At 45.4% G+C, this 18110-nt stretch overlaps 2 protein-coding genes across 4 annotated transcripts in view; one reads left to right on the plus strand and one right to left on the minus strand.

Annotated features, from left to right (window-relative positions):
* LOC120429090 (GTP-binding protein 1) overlaps positions 1-8150 on the plus strand; it is a 60378-nt gene extending 52228 nt beyond the window's left edge. For 2 of the 3 annotated variants that reach the window (XM_039594254.2, XM_039594252.2), the window contains 3 exons: positions 6805-7050; positions 7387-7605; positions 7666-8150. In XM_039594254.2, coding sequence (XP_039450188.1) covers positions 6805-7050; positions 7387-7605; positions 7666-8019 — 819 coding nt within the window. In that variant the 3' untranslated portion in view covers positions 8020-8150. The remainder of the gene's footprint in view (positions 1-6804; positions 7051-7386; positions 7606-7665) is intronic. The other variant, XM_039594253.2, reaches the window with a different exon arrangement.
* Positions 3872-18110, minus strand: part of LOC120429089 (programmed cell death 6-interacting protein) — a 40661-nt gene continuing 26422 nt past the window's right edge. Inside the window, exons 2-3 of the mRNA XM_039594250.2 lie at positions 4054-5426; positions 3872-3993 (exon numbers count right to left, since the gene is read on the minus strand). Of these exons, the coding sequence (XP_039450184.2) occupies positions 3882-3993; positions 4054-4385 (444 nt within the window). The 5' untranslated portion in view covers positions 4386-5426 and the 3' untranslated portion in view covers positions 3872-3881. The remainder of the gene's footprint in view (positions 3994-4053; positions 5427-18110) is intronic.

Consider the following 18110-nt stretch of genomic DNA (forward strand, 5'->3'; position numbering starts at 1 on the left):
GCCCGCTTTACCAATCTTCGCCGTTGTTGTTTTTCCTGAGAAAGGAACCGAAATGTAACGTTTTGCTTTTAGAATTCTATAGATTAATTTACCCGATTGGCTGTGTCCATCGACTTGAGCGGAAACTGGAGTCTGGAAACTGAAACGGATACTTCTCGGCGGCGGTTAGGGCTGTGGAAAGAGCGTTGATGGTTAGTAAAGAACTTGTCGAGATTTTGCACTGAAGTCCACTTACCAAGTGATTGCCGCTGAAAACTTCGATCACGAGTCGATCGACAGGGGACACGCCGTATCGGAGACTCCCTCGCTGTTTGTGATGACGATGCGGGCTTACGTTGGGAACCGGATAGGTGTAACGGCGAAACGGCGGGACTGTTCTTGCGTAGTGTGTGCAGTAGTGCGCGTTTGTTGTGCGTCGATACGACTCCGCGAAAGTATCCGCAAAACCACGGTTATTCGGTTTTATCGCGACCCGAAGTGATATTAATCAACGCGGGAGTGTGCCGGGAATCAGTGCAGTGTATTAGATTCCCCCTGCGGCCGGTGGATTAGCAGAAAAAGTGAAGATCATTCTGCTGCACAGCGGCGGCATCGTGGGAAGAAACAAAGGAAGCAAAACAAGTGATCGTTCGTGGCCTCTGCTAGTGTTTCGCTACGGGTGACGACACGCACACCATTAAGGGTCGATCGCGGTGTGTCGAAAGTGCAAAATTTTCAGGAAAAAAAAGTCGCAAAAGTTTTTGAAATTGTTGAAAATTTAAAAAGTGGTTTCGGTAGCGCAAAAGCACACAACTCCAAAGCAGCAAATTTATGTTTTGCTGCTACGTTCGCTTCCGGGTATGAAGACCGTTAGGCTTCGAGACAAAAGCCCCCGTTACGGTAGCGAGAGAAAACCGGAGCTAAGTTTCGGTAGCTCTTAGGCGAACTCGTCGCCCCGAGACTAGGTAGCGCGGCCCTGATAAGGCTGCCTACCGAAGAAGGAGGATCGCGAATGGCAAGAAGATTGGAGATCCGGAACAAACGGCAGAAGCCCATTAAAAAGCAGAACACCGATTGGCGACTCGGTTCTTGGAACTGCAGGTCTCTAAACTTTCTGGGTTTCGAATTCGCTTTGGCGAAAGAGTTGCATCGGTCGGCAGACCGATTCCCTTTTTCTGAGCGGCGGCAAGGACAAGCTGGGTACCGGCTTTATTGTGCGGGGCAAGATGCAGGATCGCGTGTTCGGCTTCACGGCGATCAGCGAGCGGATGTGCAAGTTGCGGAAAAGAGGCCGTTTCTTCAACTATAGCATCATCAACGTGCACTGCCCCCACGAGGAAAAGTCCGATGATGAAAAGGAAGCATTTTACGCGACGCTGGAGGAGGTGTACGACGGCTGTCCGCGGCAGGATGTGAAAGTCATCATTGGGGACATGAACGCTCGGTTCGAAGGGAGGAAATGTTTCGGCCGACTATAGGCCCAGAAAGCCTGCACTCGGTCACGAATGACAACGGCCAACGCTGCATCGACTTTGCAGCCTCCCGGGGAATGGTGGTCAGGAGCACCTACTTTCCTCGCAAGGACATCCACAAAGCCACCTGGACATCACCTGACCAACGGAACTTAACGATCGACGGCCGATTCTTCTCGGACGTAACGCACGTGCGCACCTTTCGCGGTGCGAACATTGACTCGGACCACTACCTAGTTGGAGTTGATATGCGCTCAAAGCTGTCGACGGTGTTCAACCAACGCCGAAGCCGGCGGGCCCCTCCGTTCAACACCGCATGTCTGCAGAGCGGAAATGTGGCCCACAGTTACGCGCAGCAGCTGGAAGCGAATCTGCCAGGTGAGGAGGAACTTGGCGCAGCCTCGCTCGAAGATGGTTGGAGTCGCATACGCTCAGCCATCGGCAGTGCAGCGGAAGCCACACTGGGTAGTGCGATCCGAGTCAGCCGAAACGATTGATACGACGACGAGTGCCAACGGATTACCGCCGAGAAGAAGACAGCCTACGACAGGAAGCTGCACAAGGCGACGAGAGGGAACGTGGAACGATACAGGCAGGCACGGAATCGGCAGGTCGCGGTCTTCAAGCTCAAAAAGCGCCAGCAGGAAGACCGGGATTGCGCAGAAATGGAGCAGCTAATCCGAGCTAACGAGTCGCGGAAGTTTTACGAGAAGGTGAACCGGTCCCGCAAAGGCTTCGTGCCGCGAGCCGATGTATGCAGGGACAACGTGGGAAACTTGATCGTGAACAAAAGCGAGGTGTTGGACAGGTGGAAGCAGTACTTCAACGAGCACCTCAACGGCGATGAAGCGAACGGAGACGGCGATGGAATCAACCTTGGAGCACCCGCAGCTGATGAACAGTTCCCAGCACCTGATCTGGAGACGGTGAAGAGGGAGATCAGGAAGCTGAAGAACAACAGAGCTGCCGGCAAGGATCGGTTACCCGGTGAGCTCTTCAAATATGGAGGAGAGAAACTGGCGAGGGCGCTTCACTGTGTGATCTCCAAGATCTGGGAGGAGGAGAAGCTACCGGAGGAATGGATGGATGGTGTCGTGTGCCCCATCTACAAAAAGGGCGATAAGCTGGACTGCGGCAACTACCGCGGCATTACGCTTATCAACGCGGCCTACAAAATCCTCTCCCAGATCCTCTGTCGTCAGCTGTCACCCCATGCAAGGAGGTTCGTGGGGCCCTACCAAGCGGGCTTCACTGGCGCGCGCCACCAAATATATTGTCTCCGACAGATCCTCGAGAAATGTCGTGAGTACAACGTGCCCACACATAACATCTTCATCGATTTCAAGGCGGCCTATGATACAGTCGACCGCGAGGAGCTATGGCAGATTATGCACGAGAACGGGTTTCCGGATAAACTGACTCGACTGATCAAGGCTACCTTGGATGGTGTGATGTGTCACGTGCGTGTTTCGGGGGATTTAGCGGAACCCTTCGGATCACGCCGAGGGCTGCGGCAAGGTGATGGCTTATCCTGTGCGCTTTTTAACATCGTTCTTGAGGGCATCATTCGAAGGGCGGGCATCGAAACGAGTGGCACGATCATGAACAAGTCCTATCAGCTGCTTGCTTTTGCCGATGACATCGACATTGTGGCAAGAAACCTGGAGACGGTGAAAGATGTCTACACCCGACTGAAGGTACAAGCAAGACGTGTAGGACTTGGCATGAATACGACGAAAACAAAGTACATGAGAGGAAGGGGCTCGAGGGACGTCGGCCCCCCAAGTCTCACCCCTCTAGCTGTGGATGATGATGAGTTGGAGGAGGTGAGCGAGTTCGTGTACTTGGGATCGCTGGTAACCGCCGACAACGACACCAGCAAAGAGATCCGGACTCGTATTTTTGCTGGGAATCGTACGTACTTCGGATTACGGAAGGCCCTCACTTCGGATCGGGTGCAACGCCGCACGAAGCTGACGATGTACAAAACACTGATTAGACCGGTAGTCCTCTATGGCCACGAGACCTGGACGATGCGGCAGGAGGACTAACGTGCCCTTGGAGTTTTCGAACGGAAGGTGCTACGAACGATCTACGGTGGAGTGCAGGTGTCTGACGGAGTGTGGCGACGACGCATGAACCACGAACTGCACGCGCTTCTTGAAGAACCGACCATCGCCACCCAGGCGAAGATCGGGAGGCTCAGATGGGCCGGCCATGTCGCCCGAATGGACGAAAGCCAGACTGCTTTTTGACCGCGCTGAACCAGCTGGCGGTACAGGCAGAAGAGCAGGGAAACCGCGCGCACGGTGGGGAGATCAAGTGAATGGGGACATCCGGAAGATCTGTAACCTGGGAAATTGGAGAGTAGCAGCACAAGACCGAGAAAGATGGAAGCGTCTTCTTGCTACAGCACGCGTACCTGGTGCGCTATGCTGATTGGTATGGTATGGTATATGTTCTTGCGTAGTAGGAGACCTCGCCGCCCAACGTAGAGGTACTTCTCGTGCAAGGGTCTGAACAGCCAGGGTCGGTTACGGCTCTACATTTAGAAATTCAGGGTCATTAAGGAGAATTAGGAACATCTCAGGGTAAAACTCACCTCCTCAGCGGCAGCTTGACGTTCTTCCGGCGCACTTCCTTGCGGATGATTGGCGCCTTGATGAACTCGAAGGTCGATTCAAAGTCGGGCGAGTCCGGATCGTCCAGCGCGGCCATTCTCTCGGCGGAGAAGTGATTCCCCACCTCGCGTTCGATCGAGTTGAACACGTACGGGAGGAAGACCAGATTGATCGAGTTGCAGATGTAACCCCGCGGAAACACTGTCGATTTGGGCCACGGCCGTTCGAAGATCTCGATTTTGGCTCTGGGATCAAAGAAGCAGAACGACCATCCCGTGTCGGGATCACGCGCCTGTCGCATGTTACCGGTCATTATGCTCTCCGCAAAAGCTGAATTTTCCCAAAACTTCCTAGACACCTTCTCTTCACACCAGTATTCCAGCGCGTAAGAGGAAAACGCGCAAACAAGCACACACACATGAACCGTACTCTGCTGTACATTTTGGACAACCCGGACGCGCAGAATCACTTTTTCGTCACGATTTTCCTTTGCCACAACAAACTTGCACCCGAGCAGCAGCAAACACAAAACAATCAATCTGCGGCGGCCTTTGAAAAACAACAAGTTTTGACAGTTGTCAAATTAGGTATCGAAAAAAAGGTCGAAAACCTGTTATATGCAATATTGCATCGAAATCGTCACAAAATTACACCTTCCATCGAAATATTTAACCTTTTAAGAGTAAAATCTGTTAGGCTGAATTTTTTAGTGACAATTCGTCTAAAACAGATGTAATATTGAACCTTCCTGTTTTCAACATTCCATTTTACACCTTCCATTTTTACACAATTTTTTGCTGTGCACAATCGCAGAGTACTGTGCATATTCTCGCCTTGGGTTGCTCAGGAACTTCCACAGTTTGAAGTACTTGAGACCTTGAAAGACGTCATTCTGGCTGACCAAGCTTTTCCTGTAGTTCCTTTTCCTCGTACTCCTCATTCATTCCAACTATTTCGATTGTAGGTTTAATGCTTTCTCGTACAGACACGTCAAATTTATCTCCCATTGCCTTCTTGACACTCTCCTTCAGCTGTTTCGACGATCCTTCATCCTTCAAAACTACCATTACCGCTCCATCTTTGCCTTGAATCACGCGACTGACGTTCAAATTTTTCGGGTTCACTTTCTTTTTCAGCTCTTCCCTTGGATCTGGGTGAATATCACTCAGTTTTCGTGGAATTCCCCTTTACTCATTTCTGATTAGGTTCGGTTTTGATGAAAACTGAGTGATTTGAAACTTGCGTGTAGTCATTTACAGTGGTGCCAGGGGGCTGATAAATTAGTTTTTATTTTCTGCCATATTGTTGGCGGCTTGGCATTCTACACTCAAAATAATCCACACGTTGATGCTACCTGAAAAAACGGAAAAAACACGTAACTCCGATTTTCCCCTCGCTAGGCTTGTTTTACGTGACACACGTAAAAATAATGTGAAAGTGTACTGGCAAAAAAAAGTTTTCACGTTGATGTTGAAAAGCCTTATGGTATTTTTCCACTAGGATTTTTCATGTAGTTTTTATGTGTTTCAAAATGTAACTTCAACGGAACGCGAGTGCGCCATTCGGCGAAATTTCTACGTGATTATTTTAGTATGAAAATTGATGGCGCTCGGTGAAGAACTGCTGCCGGACTTGTGCTTGCAAAATTTCATCAAAAATAGAACAGACGGTATGTTTAATTAAGTTTGAATGAATTTATTCATAATTAATTGTATTTTTGTTTTTGCAGCTGCCGAACTCTGGAAGCAGCATATTTTTCCGGTGGCCACTTGAATTCTGGCCTGTTTCAACATTAGCGATTGGTCGTGGTGATCGACCCCACCAAAAATGTCACGGACATTGCAAACGGCTCGTGGACCTTTGCCGAGTTTGCTCCGGAGGAGAGCGAGGATGCTTTGCTACCATCCTCTCGTCGGCCTTGATCAGTGTGGTGCAGAAAGCTGTATCCGGCAAGATCAACAAACCGATGCGCGGAATTCGAGAGCTGAACGTGGTTGCCCATCTCTCAGACTTCTTCCTTGCCACGCACTACGTAATCCCAAAACGTTCCGACCATCCGAGCACCCAACTTGCTTTGCCTAGTTGTTCACTAATAACCTCTCCCCGGTGATGTGCGGCCACGTCAACGTGGCATAAAAGGCTTTCGTCAACGACGACGAATTCGGAACGGGTTCCCGTGCGGCCACGAAGGGCAGCGGAATCGAAAAGCTGCGCGCGAAGGTCTTCCCGCTCGGTTACATGAGGGACTGGGCCATTTTTTTAAATGTTTGAAATGGAAAATTCAATAAAACATTGATCTGAATTGTAATTAAATCTGCATCTTTATTTTTTTCTTTTGACAAAAAATCCGAAATTAGATCACATTAGTACTAGAAGGTCACTATAATGTTTACTGCAACAAACATGTAGAAATCATCAATTGATTCATTTAGCTTTTACGTGTGAAGCACGTAGAAACGACGTGAAATGATCTCGCCAAGCAAATTCCGTTTCTACTAGGGCCGCCTCGTAGAAGTTACGTGAAAACTTTAGTGGAAAAATACCACATAGCTTTTCACGTAACTTCAACGTGAATATTTTTTTGAGTGATACTTATCGAGAAATTAAAAAGAGATCACAGCAGCTTGACACAAAGTTTAACTCCATGTTGCACTTTAAATTTCTCGATAGATTTTGTACCGATTGTCCCACCCAAAAGTATGGGCACTCATATAAGCGCTTTCTTTCGACAGGGTGTTGGAACAGTTGTTTCTGGAATTACTCTTCAAGGCGTGGTTACTCTCAACGATGTACTGTTACTTGGACCTAACCCTCTTGGAGATTTCACACCCATTACGATCAAGAGCATACATCGCAAACGCATGGTGGTAAGTGAGGTTCGTAGTGGCCAGACAGCAAGCTTTGCGATGAAGAAAAAGGTGAAACGATCGCAGATCAGGAAGGGCATGGTATTAGTTAGCCCAGAGGTCAATCCGCAGGTAAATTTGAGATGCTAGATTAAATTTCAATTGTTCTATGCAGTGAAATCGAAGAAAACCTGTCAAGTGGCTATGGCACATCATACACGCGAAAACAAACATAATGGATTTTCCTCGATTTCAAATGGTCAAATTTGGCTAAACAATTTAAAACTACTAAATAGGGTTTGTACACAAACTGTGCATCCCGCTCATGCTTAAAGTAACCATCCTATAACTTAAGCAGAATGCAATGTTTATTTAAAAACCATTTTCAAGTATTTTTACATTGTTTTGCTTTATATAATTTTTATATTGTATTGCGTAAGATAAATAAACTTTTATATTTTTGTGCAGGCTTGCTGGGAATTCGATTGTGAGATTTTGGTTCTTCATCACCCCACCACGATCTCCAGTAAATATGGCCGCTGGTCAGCGATGGTACACTGTGGAAGCATTCGGCAAACGGCTCAAATTCTCCAGATGTCCAAGGAATGCCTTCGGACAGGAGATAAAGCAGTTGTCCGCTTCCGGTTTATTAAGAATCCAGAATACATGAAGCCTGGGCAGCGGATGGTAATGTTAATGTTGGAGCAGATTTTCTACATGCTAATTTATGTGTATGTTTATTTGAAGGTCTTTCGGGAAGGTCGTACAAAAGCGGTGGGAAATGTTATAACACCGTTATATACGGCAGGATCTGTACAGCAACGCTCCAAACCGAACAAGATGCAAGGACGAATGGGATCCGCCATGAATCAGCAGCAAATGGCGTCGAAACCACTATCGAAAAGTACGAACGATGCAGCACTGGAGGAACAACCATTGGGGAATTCGGAGGTGTTAGATATTGGTGTGGACAAACGAAACAGAGCAGTAACCACACACAAAAAGCATCGTGCGGCAACTGAGAGCGCTAAAGAGTCTTTGACGAATTCCCCACAACAAACGCCGCATTACAATGATGCAATTTCTGTAACAATTAACTAAATCCTTTGTGTTGAACTGCAGATTCAGTAAGCAGAACGTTGTTTTTTAACCGATTGATTGAAAGTTTGCGATACATGCTGTTTATGTATTTGACAAACTTAAACTTAATAAAATACAGATTTATTTGAAAACAAAAATTTACTTTGTGCATTAGAGTGTAACAAAAATGACTTTTTGGTGGGCATCCAGGGGTTTGTTCCGGTGGGCGTAATGAACCCAAACCCCAAATATGAGCTTGCACCCTTTGAGCACCCTGGAGTTCGGTACAGACCTTCAAAGTTTGGCATTTTTTCGAAAAATCAGCCCCGGCAAAAAAGATATGCGTCGCACTTTGCGACGCCCGAGACGCAATTTTTGTTACATCCTATTGTGCATGTATCCAGTTTATTATAAGAAACTTTAAGGGCATCTCCACCGCAGAGATCTAATTGCGTGGCAAACCTATCGGTTGGATCCCCAGTTTTAGCTTTGCTCCGTAGCTAATACACGTTTCCGCACCGCTGGGAGCTAATTTGGCTACTGAATCAAGCCCACCGCGGGGATCTAATTTATTCATTTTCCAATTTTAGCCGTTTTGTTGACCAAAATGAATGAAACTATGTTCTAGTATGATAGAACATGCTTCCAATTGCATTATATGTCCTAATTGTTTGCTTACATCTATAAAATATCATTTTCAAAATTTTAAAAGAGTTCATCCGATTTGCTCCCGACATGTTTGCACCCCAACATTCGCACCGCGGGTAGCAAAGCTAAAGCTAAATTAGCCTTCGAGTTCATTCAGGGCATCTCCACCGCAGAGATCTAATTGCGTGGCAAACCTATCGGTTGGATCCCCAGTTTTAGCTTTGCTCCGTAGCTAATACACGTTTTCGCACCGCAGGGAGCTAATTTGACTACCGAATCAAGCCCACCGCGGGGATCTAATTTATTCATTTTCAAATTCTAGCCGTTTTGTTGATCGAAATCAATAAAAATACATTCTATCATGATAGAACATGCTTCCAATTGCATTATATGTCCAAATTGTTTGCTTACATCAATAAAATATCATTTTCAAAATTTTGAAAGAGTTCATCCGATTTGCTCCCGACATGTTTGCACCTCAACTTTCGCACCGCGGGTAGCAAAGCTAAAGCTGAATTAGCCTTCGAGTTCATTCAGCGAAGAAAAAGTTCATCGGAGATCCGTCGAGTAGCCAAGATAGGTGCTCGAGAAGTCCCGGAGCTGCGGGTAGCTGATTTTTTCAGCGATTTTTAGAATGATTTGTATTTGTTTTGGTTGAAGATGCATTTATTTTGATTATCAAATTTGAATGAATATTGAAGAAATCAGTAATTTGGTTCAAAGCAGGGTTGCGAATGAGCGAGCGCTCACGGAAAGCGTGCTCGCTCCAGCTGGAGCGTGAGTTTTTATCAGGTAGCTCGTGCTCGCTCACGCTCACCGGAGCGTTTTGCGCTCACGTGAGCTGGTGAGCCAAAGTAGGTAGTTGTTTTTCCCTGTTGAAGCATCTGCCTGTTTGAAACGAACTTTCTAGAACTATCTCAGCACAGGCAGCAAAAACAAACAAGAAAGTGGTCAAACAAATAAAAGTAAGCAATAAAATGGATTTAGTCGGCGAACCGAAATATACCTTCTATTTAAATTCAGAATTAGCCAAGGGGCAGAATGATTCACTCTTGAGTGTGCTAACAAAGAGCTAACTCATTCTTTATGTAAAAAATCATTGACGTGTTATAATCATCCCTCATATTCGGAACATTTTAGAGAATGTCCATATTCAAAAAATCATTTATTGAATGTGTAATTGAACATTTTCAGAGGCTTGGTAGCAGAAGTGTTAGATATAATTTACTTGACGGAAGAGGAGCCACCTTTTATGTGCTAAACCATAACATTGACAATTTATATTATTTCATTCAAATGAGATATTTCAAACTCTAGCAATTTGGAGGCTTTTTTGTAAAAAGAGAACTGTTTCAAAAATTTTACCCTATTTTCTAGAATGAGAAAGAGAAAGATTAACTTTATAAAAATGATCAGTCGTTTCCAAGCACTGAACGATTTATTGAATGGAATGACTTTTGTTTAATGGTTGCTCATTCTGATCCGCACGCTGGAATGGTATAAAGCCAACAAACTGTTTAGGTACATAAAACAGTTTAATTTTATATTTTAATCAACCAAGCATATAACATTGAATCGAACTTACCCCAGCATAAATCTTCTTGAATTATTTCATTGTTTTGTAAGTTTTTCTAAAGTTTACAGTCCTTTTTGTTCACGCGCTCATACCCTTTCCTTGTTTCCACTGACATGCTGCGCCTTAAGAACAAAATCTAACTAGGATTGAAAAAAAAAACTATCTCAAAAAGTTAAACGATTCGCGATACTTCCAAAGTGAGCGCTCCGTGAGCGAAAAATTAGCGCGAGCGCGAGCGTGGGCAAACGCGAGCTGAAAAAATCGGAGCAAACGTGAGCGCGGGCAAACGTGAGCTAGCTCGCGCAGCGCTCCTCCTCACGAATGAGCGAAAAGTGAGCGCTCACGAGCGCGTGGGGAACGCAACACTGGTTCAAAACGACTTAATTAAATTAAAAAGTTATGGAATAGATCATTTTTCAGTATTTTTGAAATAAATAATAATCAACCACTTATATTTTAATTTAATGTAATTTGAACATACATGTTCAAAATTTAAAAATAACTTAATTGAATTGAACATTTTTAAATTATGTATTAAAATTCAAATATAGTAACATTTTTAAACTTACAGGTTTTATCATGGTTCTGAAAACCCTCATACGGCCTAAAAAGGCTTTTATGGCCTACTTAAAACCTAAAATGGAGCCTAACATTTCATTAGGGCACATAACTTTTGTAAACAATAGTGTATCCCTTTCACTCAAATGACAGTTTACATGAGGTGTGAAAGGGACACACTCTTGTTTATAAAAGTTATGTGCCCTAATGAAATGGCAAGCACGAAATGTTACTAGGGATATCAAGCGAAACAATGTAACTGGGCCAATGTGAGTTTGTAAACAATGGGTATATCTTGATCACGAGTCTTGGCCGGGTGCTTTGGAGTCGTGGTCCATCAACGGTCCATCAACGACGGACGGAGCGAGGGGCCAGGAAAGCAGAATGCGTGTGTGAGTGTGTGAACGCATCGCTTTTGGCTGAGTCAAAGCAGTCGAAGCAGGCTTTGCCTGAAGTGTGAGTGTATTGGTAGTGGTTGATGAACCACAAGAGATGGATTCTGCAGTTAATGTTTGACAGCTAAGGAAGAGTGGAATTTTTCTTAAGGGCGAAATCGGGTTATACAGATTTTAGAAGAAATCTGCAGACATAACTACAGTGAAGTGAGAAGGAATTAGAAATATCAGTCCGAAAATCTTAGCTAAAAAATATGAATGCTAAATGTATGTCGCCGTAAATTGGGTGGTGCCATACCGGGGGAGCAGGGTTAAACAGCAGCTACCTGTAATCTTCGATCGCTTTGAACGACCAACCAACCAGGCGCTGTGGAGGCGCTTATCAACTACTGTATGCCAAGGTGGATGCTGAATCTGGGTGAGAGCGTTCTTATTATATAAATGCATTTGTTTTTATATTTTTTTACCGCGTAAAATCTACAAAATCGGTCGCTAAATCCAAATCATATCTTATTGGAAATAATCGTTATAGGGTTATTATTAAATAATTTAGTATACGCGTTCTTGATCATTTTGCTGTCGTTTCGTTAGTTTGTCAACTGTACCAGTAGATTGATGCAATCCAAATAATGTGTTAAATTTTTATGATGAAAACACTGTTTTCTTTTCGTTTATATTCGTTGATTGTAATAATTTATTCCATCAGGCAGTTTTAATATTAACTCGTCAAACTATCGATTTTATGAAGAGTAAAGCGTCTTTCATTTACTATTTTTGAAATTTGCTCGCGTTATCTAAATTGTACAAACAGTAAAAATATACTTATAAGTCCAGCCCATAGCACTACTGCTCGGTTGGCACACGTTCGATTAAAAAACATTTTAAAATAATCAATTATTTATCTTTCCGCAGCCGGCTGCCTAAGATTTAAAATTTTCAACCGATAAACAAAATGCTCATGGTCATATCACTGCCACTCGTGAATCCTGACCTCATACCCATCTACTAACCCCCTCAAAACTCATGTGATACTTTGTCGGAGAAGCAGTCGATTGGGCGGTCTCTATCACTCAAGTATCGGACTAACATTCCCATCCACTTCCCCGTGACCCTACCACTGGTCGTGGCCGGCGCCGGTATTGATCAGCATGATAGGGGCCTTTGAGAAGTTGCGAAGCGAGGAAAGATAGTACCAACTGCGGAGTAGCAACTGCGGGTGGGCACCTATGCTTATGCTTATGCTTAATGGGTATATCTTGATCACGTCAGTGGGGAGTAAGGAAAAATTGCGAATATGTGTTTGTTGATTTTTTATTTATTTATTTTCTTTTCATTTAAAAATTGTTTGAATAGTTGTACCGTAAAGGCTGATACGTAGATCGGAAGGAACGAAAAACTCCATTAAAAAAAAACGCACAAGAAAAGGTCAGGGAAAGGGCCACGAAAATATTTTTCTTAACCCTTTCGAGCCTGATGGGTCATATATGACCCAAATATCAAAATTTCCAAAACCAGCCTATCATTTTCGTATGGTCATAAGAATCATTTTCCCATCACTGAATAAAAAATATTTTTTTGAAAATTCAGGCCGGAAAGGGTTAAGCGATACGCAACTGAAAAGTAACAGAAACGGAAAGTGGGTTTGACGTTTCTTCGCGCGGTGCTTGTTTGCAATATGTTTTGATGAAAAAATCAAAGAATTGGGTACTAAAGCCCTATGTCAATTTTTATGTACAACGGTAAAAACACGATTATAAACCATTTCTGATCACTTTTTTTCATTTGAATGCACAAAAAAATATTGACAAGACAACATTTTTTCGATGGATCAACTATGGTCCCCTTGGAACGAGCTGTCAAGTAGGAACTTTTCTGTCAAGAAGGACCGCGAGGATAATTTTTCAAAATTGATTTAAAAATCCATTTTAAACTCTTTGTGGTCGTACAAAGGGTCATTGTACTCAGAAAAATAAGTTTTATCGCTGTAAACAATAATTTCAGCAATCTAAGCTTCATTTTAGGACCCAATTGGAGCTTTCCTTTTTGAATACGACTGAAAATCACAAACGTTTTAATAATAATGTATTCGATATAATAATATTGAAAATCATCGCCAAATCTCAAAATGAAGAATTTTGAAATTAAAGGGACAGATATAGTTTTTTGGTCGAAATTAAGTAAAAAAAAAGAAGTTGTCTTTATAGCTGTTAGCCCACATGTCGGCCTTTATTACTAGTACCAACCAGCAACCTCTGGATTGTGAGTCCAGTGCGCTGTCCAACTGATCTCAAATGAATTCCTAATTATGAATTTAAGAATTCAAGAATTTAAGAATTTAAGAATTTAAGAATTTAAGAATTTAAGAATTTAAGAATTTAAGAATTTAAGAATTTAAGAATTTATGTATTTAAGAATTTAAGAATTTAAGAATTTAAGAATTTAAGAATTTAAGAATTTAAGAATTTAAGAATTTAAGAATTTAAGAATTTAAGAATTTAAGAATTTAAGAATTTAAGAATTTGAGAATTTAAGAATTTGAGAATTTAAGAATTTAAGAATTTAAGAATTTAAGAATTTAAGAATTTAAGAATTTAAGAATTTAAGAATTTAAGAATTTAAGAATTTAAGAATTTAAGAATTTAAGAATTTAAGAATTTAAGAATTTAAGAATTTAAGAATTTAAGAATTTAAGAATTTAAGAATTTAAGAATTTAAGAATTTAAGAATTTAAGAATTTAAGAATTTAAGAATTTAAGAATTTAAGAATTTAAGAATTTAAGAATTTAAGAATTTAAGAATTTAAGGGTGCACAGCAACCGAAGAAGTTGTTGTCTTCTTATTCCAAATTTGTCAAACTTACGGACCCAATCCTGAAAGAATCTGAATGTCAAAATGGTTAAACTTTATTGTAAATAACTTTGAAGACTGTAATTTAGGGGATGAATAAAAAATCATATTGATAGTTCTCGTATTTTTGAAGATACTAAAATGTCTGTAACAGAAATCTGGGTGCAAAAGCGATGGTTGATGTGTACCGTTAAGAATTTAAGAATTTAAGAATTTAAGAATTTAAGAATTTAAGAATTTAAGAATTTAAGAATTTATTTGTTCAATTCAATTAGTGTTTGTTAGAATTTAACAGTTCTGCTCCAGGATGTTACATTTGCAATTCAGAGATTTGGAGAACCTTTCAACTGAGATCAATTCAAAAGCCTTTACAGGGAGGGTACATGTTTCTAAGTTTAGATTTTGCTAGCTGCGTGCTCTTTTAGGGAAAATAAATTTTGAGAAAAAACCCTAGATCTATGTTTGGCTTAAGACTAATATCACAGTTGTTGACGGAGGAGTGCTTCGATGAGCGGATTCGTTGACATCCCACAGGAAGTCCTGAAGGTTCTCGTTGCCTTTTCGATGCTTGCGTCGATGGTGTCGACGCCGGCCAGCTCGTGTAGATCGTCGGTGTGGTACCACGGGTCCAGGTTGTGCACCATCTTGAGCAGCTTGTTCTGCTTCACCTGGAGTCGCTTACGGTGCGATTTGGCGCAGTTGCCCCAGACCGCAGCAGCGTAGGTCAGCATTGGACGGATGATGCACTTGACCACGAGCGACTTGTTCTTGATGCTCAGCTTCGACCGCCGATTGAGCAGGGAGTAGAGCGCCTTGGTGGAACGATCCACCTTCTCGATGATGTTGTTCACGTGCTTGTCGTACTTCAGCTTTTTGTCATGCACCACACCCAGGTACCTGACGTCGTCGTCCCACGTCGCTGGCTGGCCGTTGACGCTGATCGATCTGCGGGGAAGGTGCCGTGCAGCACGCCTCCTGGTGAAGAAGATGGACTGGGTGTTCCCAGCGTTCAGCTTGATGCGCCACTTCCGCTGAAACTCCTCGAGGTTGTTCTGCGCCGCTTGTAGGTGGGTGACGACGATCTTCGGGTCCTTATCCGATGCCAAGTATGCAGTGTCATCCGCAAAGAATGCGTACGACACTCCATCGATCATCGGCACGTCGGAGGTGAGGATGTTGTAGAGAGTCGGGCTCAGCACTGATCCTTAAGGCACGCCGAAGGGGATGTTGTGGACGGAGGAACGCTCGCCATTCACCGTCACCGTAAACGACCGATTCGTCAGGAACGACTCGACGATCTTGACCAGGAACGGCTGGAGGTTCGAGCGGAAGAGCTTGTAGACCACGGCGTCCTGCCACACGGAGTCGTAGGCCTTTTCGACGTCAAGAAGGATCATGCCAGTCGACTTCCCCGCCAGGAAGCCGCGCTTCACCATCTCCGAGATACGGGCGAGTTGGTGCACCGTTGAGTGCCCCGGCTTGAAGCCGAACTGCTCGTGTGGGATGAGTTGCTCCGTCTCCAGGTGACGGTTTATCCGGGCGAGGATCACCCGTTCCAGGAGCTCAGGCTGCTCAAAAGGCTGATCGGGCGATAATTACCTGGGTTGGTTATGTCCTTGTTCGCCTTTGGGATGGCGATCACGTTTGCGTGCTTCCAGCAGGCCGGAAAGTAGCCCAAGGCCAGGCAAGCGTTGTAGATTTTGGTCAGGACGACCAACCCTTTTCTTGGCAGCTGCTTGAGGCACGTATTCCGGATTCCGTCTTGCCCTGGAGACTTCCGGTTTTTGAGCGTGCGGATGATCGCCTTGACCTCTTTCGGCTTAACAAGGGCGGCCGGAGGCACGGGAGGAGTTGTCGCTCGGATGTGGCCAAGCGCGTTCTCCACAACGGCCGATGTTTCGGGATCACCTGGTTGCTCGTTGTTGTGGGCAGCGGCGAATGCATTCGCGAGCGCTTCGGCTTTCGCTGAAGGGCTCGCTACGAGGTCTCCGTTGACGTTCAGCGGGGGACTGTACTTGACCGTGTTCCGGAGGTTGCGGGTAAGCTTCCAGAACTTGTTGTTGCCGTTGTCCAGGTTCCTCAGCATTGAGCCGAAGTTTTTGTAGCGGTGTTCGGCGCTTTTGGTGCTGATGACGTTGTTCAGGTGGGTCACCACCGCTCCGATGAGCGGGTCCCGTCTTCGGATGAACTGTCTACGCCGCACGTTCCTCAGCCGGATTAGCAGCTTCAGCTCGTCGGGAATGTCCTTCTTCTGAGGTAGGATCCTACGCGAAGGGACAGCGGCTTCCTCAGCAGCTTTGAGGATGGCGGTGAACTTGTCGATGGCGTCGTCGATTTTCTCCGAGCGATCTAGAGTGTTGATCCAGCTAGCGTTAAGGTCGACCTCCCGCTCGATCGAGCGAGCAAAAGTGCTCCAGTTGGCTCTGTCGAGGCATCGGACGAGTCTTCCAGCCGGGGCGACTGGAACATCAACGTCGATCGTAAAGGTGACCGGCAGATGGTCCGACGACAGTTCAACGTGCGTTATCGGCTTCGACATCTGCACCTGGTTGTTTGAGATGACCAGGTCCAACGTGGAAGGCCTCCCTCGTCCAGCGGGGCAGCGGGTGGGAGTATCCGGAGCGAGTATGTAGATGTCCTTGGACTCGTACTCTTGGTGCAGGATTTGCCCTGCTTTGTTGGCCCTGGCACAGTTCCACATCCTATGTCGCGCGTTCAGGTCACCCACCAGGAAGAATGGCCCATTGATACTGCTGAGCTGGCGGATATCGCGTCGAAGCTGGCTGAGCGTTGCCCTGCGAGGAGAACCGGGGTTGTAGACGGTAAAAATGTTGACTGGTGCCGGGTCCGTCTTGAATGTGATCCCAACAGACTCGATTGCACGGGTAGAGGTTTCCAGCTTGGAGAAGTCGATGCCGTTTCGCACCAGAAGCGCCACTCCTCCCCCCCGGGTGGCCTCCGTCGATTCGCGATCCGCACGCACGATAGTGTAGTGCTCATGATACATCGAGTTGTTGAGCTGCAGCCAGGTCTCTGTGATTGCAGCGATATCAATCTGGTGCGTTTCAAGGAAGTGGAAAAATTCCACAACCTTGTTGCGGATGGAACGGCAGTTCCAATTCATCGCCTTCAGCGAGCTAAGGTTGGTCATTATAAACAAATTTGATGATGAGCTCGCTGAGGGCGAGGAATTGCATGGCCTTCGATTGGCAATTCGAAAGCCTAGTGAAGAGTTCACTGGCTAGGCACATGAACTCCTCGACGGTGAACAAGGTTGGCGACTCGGGCTGGCCTTGCACGGCTTGCGAGTACGAGAGCCCAGGATTCGCGATGCTGCCGAGCAGCTGGCTCAAGTCACCACCCGGTGGCCTGGGAATAGGCGCAGGAACTGCAGACACCTTAGGAGCGTTGCTTCTGCCGGCGGGACTCGTCTTCTTCTTGGCCTTCAAGTCCTGCAGGTACTTGAGGCGGGCGGGGCAACCCTTGTAGTTCGCTGTGTGGTTTTGGCTGCAGTTAGCACAACGGATTTGCGAGCGGTCGTCGTTGACCACAACGTCGGCACGCGCGGTGAGTGCGCATGCGGTCGTCTGGTGGCGCTCACCACACTTGACGCACTTGGCCTCCAGATGGCAGTTTCTCATCCCGTGGCCGTATTGCTGGCACCGGAAACACTGGACGACGTCCGACTTCTTCTTGGAGTAGTGCCTCCAACGGACGATCACGTTGAACAGCGCCTTGATTTGTTGCAGCTCCTGAAGTTTCACGGTTCCCTTCTCAAACTGCAGCAGGTACAGCGCGTAATCGCCGTGCTTCGATTTTCCCATCTGGCGCACACTTGTGGGACGAAGAAACACATCTTCGAGTTCCCGCCTGACGTCTTCTACCGGAAACACTGGTAATCCGGAAAGGACGATTTTCACCGGGGTTTCGTCACTGGTTCCATGGGTGTTGAACTGGACATTTGCCTGCTTCAAAGTACTCACCACAGAAGTTAAGTGAGATTTAGTCGACACCCTGATCTGGATGTATCCTTTGTTTACCCGCAGGTGGTAATCGTCGGCGCCCAGCTGGGTCGTTGACATCAGCCG

Source organism: Culex pipiens, unplaced genomic scaffold (assembly GCF_016801865.2).
Source record: "Culex pipiens pallens isolate TS unplaced genomic scaffold, TS_CPP_V2 Cpp_Un0003, whole genome shotgun sequence".
Taxonomy (NCBI): Eukaryota; Metazoa; Arthropoda; class Insecta; order Diptera; family Culicidae; genus Culex; species Culex pipiens.